The 9,625-nt window shown below is 42.6% G+C and overlaps 1 protein-coding gene across 2 annotated transcripts in view; it reads left to right on the top strand.

Moving 5' to 3' along the window:
- The window catches only part of TULP4 (tubby like protein 4), a 237,071-nt gene that overhangs the window by 145,947 nt on the left and 81,499 nt on the right, over positions 1 to 9,625 (top strand). For both annotated transcript variants that reach the window (XM_019550023.1, XM_019550024.1), the window contains exons 3-4: positions 1,614 to 1,742; positions 2,595 to 2,756. In XM_019550023.1, the coding sequence (XP_019405568.1) occupies positions 1,614 to 1,742; positions 2,595 to 2,756 (291 nt within the window). The remainder of the gene's footprint in view (positions 1 to 1,613; positions 1,743 to 2,594; positions 2,757 to 9,625) is intronic.

Genomic DNA, 9,625 nt, shown 5'->3' with positions numbered 1-9,625 from the left:
CGGCAGGGGAAGGGAGTTGGGGTGGGGTCCTTTGGGGCAGTGGGGAGCCAGTGCCCATGCTCTCAGGTATGGGACACCTGGGAGATGCTACCTGGGGCATGGAGAGGCATAGCCAAGCAGCTTGGTGCAGCGCAGGAGCCCCAGCCTGGGGTGGGGGGTTCTACAGGTGTCCCCTGCTCTTCCCTTCAGCCCACACCAGGGCCAGGCTCACTTTGCTGCTCCCTACAGGAGCTGGAGTGGCTTTAGCTGTCATGTTCTGGCCTGGTTGAGATAGGGGCAGCTGGAGGCCTTCTCCAGCAGGACTGAGGGGAGTAGGGACGCTGCAGGTCGGGAGTGAAGGGCACTGCCAGGGCTGTGGGGGGAGGGGGAGGGGGAGGGGAGTGAGGGGCACTGGTGGGACTGTGGGCCAGCTGTGGCAGCACCAGAAGGCTGAGGGTCAGGTGTGAGGGACAGCAGCAGGGATGAAGGGCTGCAGGTTGGGAGTGAGGGACATTGGCAGGTCCAAGAGGCTGTGGGTTGGGAGTGAGGTGTCCCCGTGACACATGTCCTCTTTTTTGGAACTGGAAATATGGTAATGCTATCCTGACTGTATTGAAATCAGTGGGCATTTTTACGCGTGTTTTGTGTTGTGGCACCGGTGCTTTAATTAGCAAGCTGTGCTAATTAAAAACACCCACGTCACACATATCAACATCCCCATGCATCCCTGCACTGAAAAAAAGGCATCAGGGCACTTTGGACTAAAGCTCATTGGATGTGTTTTATTTCAAAGTGTCCTACCGCCATATTTTCAGGCTGCTGGAGCAGATCAGTTTCTGTGCTCCAACAGACTCGATTAATCAAGTCTGCTCTAATATGCTGGATTTCCAGTGGGTTGGAACAGGCTCCACTCACACGTATAGGAGCCCAGTGTGATTGGGTTGAGGCGATGGTGGGGAAGTGGTTTCAGAGGGTGGATTGTGGGTGTACTAGGACCTCTAGGTTTGTTTGCTTTTTCTATAGTGGAATTCTGGACTGCCACATAGCAATGATTCTCAACCACGATGCTGTAAGATCCTTTTAAGGGTGTCACAGGATGCCACACAATTATTAGCACTGCTAGCTGTGCAAAGTTCTACACATGACACAAGATAAACCCTGAGATTTCAAGTAGTAATCCATACTGTCAGAACAATTTGACTTGTGGTCTTTCTGAGTTCTTTGCAACAGAAGAATTACTCTACTATTTTTACATAGTTTGAAAATGAGTAAAAGTTAAGAGTTGGCATTTTTGAGGAGTGCCTTGAGTCTAACAAGGGATGATCTAATTCTAAAAAGGTGAAGAATGGCTGCCATGTGCAGCATTTTTTTTGCTTGTTTCGGAGAAATCTGATGCTTTGCAAAAAGGCCTTAACAGGGGAATTTTTGAGTTGTTTGACAGCCAAAATAAAATGACTCCAGCTGTGTTTGAGTGCTGCCTGATGTTGTGCTGAAAATTACTGTTTTAGAGAACTTATTTAGAATTTAAATGTGACATTGTTTATTTTGCAGTATTAGTTAATTGACTCTTGCAAAGTGCTCGTTAGCACTGTGTACAGTTTTGTTGATGTTGCATTTCTTTGCAATTTCTTTAGGTTGTGTTGGTGAGATGGAATGAGCCATTCCAGAAACTGGCAACCTGTGATGCAGATGGAGGAATATTTGTTTGGATTCAGTATGAAGGCAGATGGTCTGTGGAACTTGTAAATGACCGGGGGGCACAGGTTAGTATGCAAATGTTCTCTTCCATCAAGAATGAGCAAGTCTTAAGAGGTCCAATGTGAAGAGGATGAAAATTTGAGGTGTATACTTTAAAAAAACAAACAACAAAAAACACTTACTGAATTGTAATGTCACAGAGGCTCTTGCTCTGTCTGGCTTATCTTGGGTCTTAACATATGTATCACTAGACAGAGAACCAGGACAAACCACTGCACTTGCTCACATCCTATTTATAACTTATTTTAAGGTCTTATTTGAGGCTTGAATTGCCCCCAACCATTTTCACCCAGGAAGGACCACAATAAAGAAAATTCTTGAGTTGTGTCTTCTCAGTGAATCCACTTCTCATTGCTGTTTCTTAGGGTATAGATGAATTTCACAGGCAGGGCTGTAATATTCCTTAACCCTGTTGCTGTACTCTCAGGACCTTTTTGATTTCTAGTCACATGTTATACAAAATGCATTCTTAGCAAGTTTTATGATGCCTTGCATTAAACCCATGTTAAACTTCTCCAGATATAAAATGGATACAAATACTTGCAGGAGTAACCTAACTTTTGCCAGAACACTTTGAGAACTTGAGAAGAAGAGTAGGATTAAAATATCAAAGATTAATGTTGTTGCTCTTTCAGGATTGGAGAGCATCCGTGAAAGTACAGAATTGTTATAAAAGGACAGAAAAACATACTAAATTTTTACCAGAACATTATAGGCATCAATACCACACTTTTAAATGTACAGCACTTTCTCTAGGAGTCACTTTGTCTGATACTATGCAAATCTGTCTTAATTAAAATAATGTGAAACTACTGCATGAATTATGTCTTAATTTTTTTGTTCCTTTATGCGTTAAGGTGAGCGACTTTACTTGGAGCCATGATGGGACTCAAGCACTAATCTCCTACAGAGATGGATTTGTGCTGGTTGGTTCAGTCAGTGGACAGAGACACTGGTCGTCAGAGATAAATCTGGAGAGTCAGATCACCTGTGGTATATGGACTCCTGATGATCAGCAGGTAATGGTGCTTTTAGAATAGAAATACATAACTGTATTGACATTTTATGACATAGATGCATCCAATAGTCAGTTTTGGTAAATTCAGCACAGTGTAAAAATAGTTTTCCTCCATACCAAGATTGATCAACCTAAATATTACAAACATTTACCACAACTCATCCTTCTCACTCATTGGATAAAAAGCACTGAACACTCCGCATTCTGAATGACTGTGCCATCTGTGGTATCCTTTCAGTTCTGATTGTCAAAGTCATGTGCTGTTATACATGCTAGAAAGGGCTGTGGCGGGGGGGAGTGAGGGGTACCTAACACGTTTGTGCAACTACACTAGTGTTGCAAGTGAACTGAAAGGAAGCATGTACAGGTAGGTAGGTAGTTACTTATCAAACTGATAGTTCAGACTTGAAGTTGCTCAATTTGTACGTGAAGTAATGGTACAATTCAGCACAGGCACAGTTATATTTGCATTTTCATCTTTGCACAAGCATTTTGGCTCAACAGACTTTGAAAGTCAGGCCATTTGAAGTCTCAGCCTAATGCATATGCTAATCCTCTAAAAGGGAAAACCAAGATTTCTTAATCTGTGGAATATATCTGACTGAGCTTTGGAAGTATCTGTCATAAAATGGTATATTATTGCTTGGCTAATAAGGCATAGGATGTTGGTCATGTTGTCAGTAACTGTGGGCACTGAGCTAATCCTTTGGTTTTTATGTGCACCACTTCAAATGGCTATTTCACCATTCAACTACCTGAGTAAGTTTTTTTTGTTCCACAGCATTCATCATCATTATAGTTAATATGTCTATCACTTGGCACTAAAGAAAGGATAGAGATGGATAATGTGATGCAAACAAAAGTTGCCTACTATGGGGATTGGTTTATTTTATTTAATTTGCTTTTCTTTATATTACTATTAAAAGGTGACCCAGGTGACATGTATAACAATGTAAAATAATTTCAAAGGAGTTATTCATGGAATATAATAATGCTTTGAATTGCTGTGACAGTGATTGTCAACCAGGGTACTGTGGTACCCTGGGGGTGCCTTGAGAACCTTTCAAAGGTACTGTAGGATGTCATGCACTGTTGGGTTTACAAACCTGATTCACAAGATAAACCTGGGGATTTCAACTAGAAATCTGTAACTGTAGTCTTTCTGAGTTCTTTGAAACAGAAAAATTTCCCCTTTAATTTTCCATCGTCCAAAAATGAGTGAAAACTAAGAGCTGGCATTTTCTGAGGGGTGCAAAAGATTGAGAATAACTGTTCTATGACATCTAATGATCTAGAGGTGATCTGTTGAAGAGTAAGGGCTTAGCTCCAGATAATGAGATAGTCTAACAACATCTTTTTGATCTGGGGAAACTGAGAAACATTGATTACATTACTTAGTCAAAGTAAATGAAAACAAACAAGTGATGGATCATAGAAGAGAACCCATAACTACTGGCCCCCAGTCCTACGCTTTAGTCCAGCGGTTTCCAGCCTTTTAAGTAGATCGCCTTTGGCATTTAAAAGCAAACCAAGATCTACTGTGCATTGCTGCTACACTTCTCCCACCCCCCACCCACCAGGTTAATCTGTGGGGCGGGAAGGGGGGAGGTAGATTGAGGCAGAGGAAGAAAAAGTTATTTGGGGGCACGCTTCCCCATCATGTAAGTCCCACCTGGCTGGGGTCTCCCTAAATTTACCCCTGCTCCTGGGTCTGTGGCACGGGCACCTCGATCTAGCCCCCGCCCCATGCACACCCGCCCGCTGGGGCTCACATGTGCATGCACTCAGCCGCCCACCCCAGCCTTGAATCAGCTGCAAGAGGCTCTGAGATCTGGTTGGTGACTACTTCTTTAGTCATTAGTCTCCATGATGTCTTTCACTTTTGGCTTACCAGTTCATCTTTAAAGCATTCACTTCTTTTTTCCACTGTCAGAGACAGGATACTGGACTAGATGGACCATTGGTCTGACTCAGTATAGCACTTCTTATGTTCTTATAGTTAACTTGGGCTATGCTGGAGATACCTATACAAGTAAACTAATTGGTTGCTAATTCAAATTAGCCATCATAATTGTACAAGCAACTCTGGACATTGCACAAATGTTTGTTTAAAGGGCACAAATATTTGTAGTGTCCAGATTAGAATAAATGAACATGAAGTCTAGTTCAAGATGGTGATCAATTAATTTGTAGAAAAAACCCCCAAAACTGCAGTAGTCCAGAGGCTGACCCACTGATTGTGACCAAAGCTGATGCTGTTTGAATACAGCTGTGTTAATCTGATATTTTTCTCTTGGCCACCATGTTTCTGCATCCAGTCAACACCATGTTGCTTTGTACGTGCCTTATCCAGAGATGGTAGACAGAAGATGCCAGCTTCCAGTATGTGCATTGACATACCACTCTCTATATAAAAAGATTGGATTATATGAAGCTTAAGGGAGAGTGACTGACTAGGTGAATAATAAAGAATGGACAGATTATGTGCTGACACAATAAACATGTAGGAGGTATGATGTGTGAACAAAAGATGGAAAAAGGTTTCCTGGACCATTGAGCTGAGTATCTCCACAAATGACAGTTAAAGTTCAGCATCAATATATCAGTATCATCACTCTTGCATCTGGACAATCACTGAACTAAGAGCACACTGAGCATGACAGTAGGCAACTACATCCTTCCCAATGAACATACCCCACCCTTGCTAGGAATCACATTAGACTGTTCCCTCACCTATAAATATCACATTCAGAAGGTCACCAGTAAAGTCTCTGCATGGGTAGCTGCCTTCAGATGTTTTGGCAGCCCAGCATAGGGTGCCAACATTGAAATGTTCTGAACCACCTCACTTGCAATGGTGTATGCCCCAGCAGAATATTGTGCTCCTGTATGGTCCAGAAGTTGTTACACTAAAAAGCTCAAAGCTGTACTTAACAGTGCGCTGAGACTCATAACAAGATGCACAACTTACAGACAGATGTACTCCCTGAACTCTCAGGCATTAGATCAAGTGATATAGGAAAACAAACCCTAACATCATTACTGGCAGTAGAGGCAAGAGATGACTAAAATGACCTGCTCCATCAATAGATAACCAAATAGATGGAGGCTTAAAAGGCTTAAAAGTCATAACCTGTTTATACATGAAGCTCACAAACTCCTGGAAGAGACTGGGGATGCTGAACCAAACCTGTGGTCAGCAGTGTGCTCAGCGGCAGACCCAGAAGTGAACCGGAAGTGGACCAGAAGCACTTCTGGTCCATTTCCGGGTCTGCTGTGGAGCACACGGGGGGGCCCTGCCACGGTCCTGTAGGACACTCCATCTGCCCCACTGTCTCAGCACTTAAGAGCTATGCCTGGTACCTTGAGGTATGTAGAAAAAAACAATTTAAGCTGTGTCTATGGCTGAACATTTAACCTGTATCTATCTGCAGATTTGGCTGAATCCAACTGGGACAGTGATCCGAATCAATGAATTGAATCACTGTCCCCCGAATTGGGTCGAATCCAAATTGAATATTGCCCTCTTCGCACATGCCTATTGGACAATCCCCTGTGTGAATGTGGTGTCCAACAAACAGCACAGCACTTAATCAAAAGCTGCAATCTTTACAAATGCCCAGATGGGATAGATGGAATTTGCACACTGAGTAATAATACCAAATAGTGGCTCATAGATTTGGAAGTTGATATCTGACGCCATATGGAAGAGAGAGAGAGCAGGGGGTTATGAGGAATATATTACACACAGATCCAGTTTCGTATTACATATCAGTTATATTCTTGTATAACTTCACTGAGGTCAGCAGTTATGCCTGATCTACAGCCATGTGTATGAGAGCAGAATCAGATCAAAGGTATAATGTGTTCTATTCTACAGTAGTCTCAGAACCTCCCTTATTATCTTGCCTCATGTTACTTGTTAATATAGGTAACAGCAAGTTGATGTCAAGATTTGAATTTACATTTTCCTAATTTTCTTGATCATATCAACCAGTACCTATGCAAATCTATAGTGAAAGTACCCCTGAAAAATATTATGTAAAGTGAAACCACAACCTTTAACAACTTGTTGCAAAGGTTCATTTTCCTTAGCAGCTTGTATTTTGGAATCAGTTTTCTACTTGCCCTTACTGAAGTTCTCTCTTTACTTTCTGCCTAAAGTTTTGAGATAAAATGCCATCCCAATGGCAACACGATTGGGTCCAAAGTTGAATTTTTTATTTGCTTTGGGAATATTTTTTTTATACAAAACTTTTAGGCTTCCTCATCCTACTCCCAGCCCCCCTCTTCTTTTTCTTTACCCTGTAGTAGAACTGCAAAATACTGAAGCAATATTGAAGTTGCTAACAAGGAAAGTAGGAAACCTGAACATTTGTGTGACACCAGTGGAGATGCCTGATTCTGTACAGATGGAGAGATTTTCTTCCACATGTTGGAGGGAGGGAGCCTGGCCCCAGTAGTTTTTCAACAGGAGAATTGTACATTTTGAAGTACTACACCAGTTTGCCCTCTAACCTTTTCCCCTTCTTTCTTTTTATACCTACAATCTTCTGTCTTCTTTTAGTTCACTCGTTCCTTTTTTTCTTCCCCAACAGTTTGTCTCCAACAGTCTGCCTTATTCTTCCCCCCTGCCATGTTCATTCCAACAGCCCTCTTATGTTTCCTTCCAACCCCTATCTGCTTTTCTTCATTGGAGAAGCTACTGGGAGAAGCTATTGCCTTCTCCTGCAAAGTTGTCTGCCTTCGGCAGCCATTCAGAACAGTTCCTGCTACTGTCTTGTCTGTCCGGCTTAGTATGTATACTGGTGCCCATCTCTGTAGTATTTTATCCTCAGTAGCTCATTGCCAGAGCTGATGTGCATGGACTTAGGACATGTGAGTGGGACTTGCTCTTTGGCTGTTTGACTGAGCACTCTACTGCTGCTGTGTGGATGTTCCTTTAGGGCTAGGGACAGAAGTTACACATACATTGGTTTAAGTCTTCAGAAATGGGTTTAAACCTGTAACAGAACAGAAGCTCAGTACACATAAACCAGTTTCAAAATGGCTGAAACCGGTTTAAGATAAACCTAGTTGAATGTAGTATCATACTTAACTGATTTAGGTCAAACTGGTTTATGAAATTTCTGTCCCAGACCCCTTCCTGGTTCAAGTTAAATGAGAGTCCCCCTGCATCCCAGCACAGGCTGTGTATGAGACAGTAGTGTGCCCTAGTTGCCAAGAAGGCAAATGGCATACTGGGCGGCTTTAGTAGGTGTGTTGCTAGGAAGTCAAGGGAAGTGATTCTTCCCCTCTATTCAGGACTGGTGAGGCCACACCTGGAGTACTGTGTTTAATCTTGGCCCCCCCCTACTACAAAAAGGATTTGGACAAATTGGAGACAGTCCAGTGGAGGGCAATGAAAGTGGTGAAGGGTCTGGGGGACATGACTTATGAGGAAAGACTGGGGGAATTAGACTTACTTAGTTTAGAGAAGAGGAGACTAAGCGGAGACTTAATAGCATTCTTCAACTACCTGATGTGGGTTTTGAAAAAGGATGGAACTAGGTCAGGGGTGGGCAAAATGTGGCCCGTGGGCCGGATACAGCTTACTAGGCCATTCTACCCGGCCCACGGGGCCCTAAAAGTTTAGAAAATTAATATTTATCTGCCCCTGGCTGCCTGTCATGTGGCTCTCAATGGCTTGCCAAAACTCAGTAAGCAGCCCTCAGCCCAAAATAATTGACTGCCCCTGAGCTAGGCTGTTCTTAGTGGTGGCAGATGACAGAACAAGGAGCAACAGTCTCAAGTTTCAGCAAGGGAAGTTTAGGGTAGATATTAGGAAGAATTTTATCACTAGGAGAGTGGTAAAACACTGGAATAGATTACCCAGAGGGGTGGTGGAAGCTCCATCCTTGGGGGTTTTCAAAACCCAGCTAACCAAAGCTTTGGCTGGGATGATCTAGTCGGGGCTAGTCCTGCTTTGACCGGGGGTTGGACTACATGACCTCCTGAGGTCCCTTCCAACCCTAACTTTCTATGATTGTGTGACCTCTGGAATAGTTCCTGTGTTCAGTGAGATCTTCTGCAGTTCACTCTGAGTCTTGCTGACAAAGTTGTTCAAGGTGAGGTTTCTTGGGTTGTTGAAAAAAATTGCTTTAGTTGCTCTCCCAGGTCATGTAAAGGGCCTTTTCGGTTTGAGGGAGAATCTGGAGTAGTGATGATAATACGGGAATAAAAAGGAAATTTAAGATGATGCTGAGTGTGGGACATCCTCCCCTCTGGCATAAGACAATTTTATAGAACCCAGTAGCTCAGCAGTTTTATGTTTACAAAGAAAAGATGCTTGAACTAAGCTGAATGTGTGACTTGCCAGATGGTAGGAGGGTTTTTAAAAAAAAAAAAAATTCCTATCTTTTGTTTACTGTATCTAACCCAAGATTTTTAATATTAGAAAAACAATTTGAATACATTAGCAGGGGCATCTCATAGGCCCACACATCATACAAAGTGCACCTCTTAACAATATTCTTTCAACCCAAATAGTGACTCCAGCTCCCCAGTGATGTCCTTGTATTGGCTTTAAGGTTATGAAAAGTTAAATGATTAATCATTTAACTAATAAGCCCAGTGATAACCAGTTAGTTTACTAATTATTGTTTAGTGCAGGGTTGGACACAGTCCTGCAGTGAAGGGAGTAGGGGGAAGTGAAGCCCTGTAGTGTCCCAACTGTGATGCAAAAAGCGGTTCGTTTCTTTGGAGGCCACCAAAATCACAGACACACACTTATTAGCAGCACAAAAGGTATATTTGCAAATAGGGTCAGAGCAGAGTCAAAGACTCAGATTACTCCGAACCCTTGAGGAATTTTTGCAGCCTGTATTTATC

The sequence above is a fragment of the Crocodylus porosus genome, unplaced genomic scaffold, assembly GCF_001723895.1.
Source record: "Crocodylus porosus isolate Cpor-Errol unplaced genomic scaffold, CroPor_comp1, whole genome shotgun sequence".
In the NCBI taxonomy this organism is placed as follows: Eukaryota; Metazoa; Chordata; order Crocodylia; family Crocodylidae; genus Crocodylus; species Crocodylus porosus.
The sequence above is the reverse complement of the archived record's forward strand: the minus strand, read 5'-3'. Positions and strand labels throughout refer to the sequence as shown.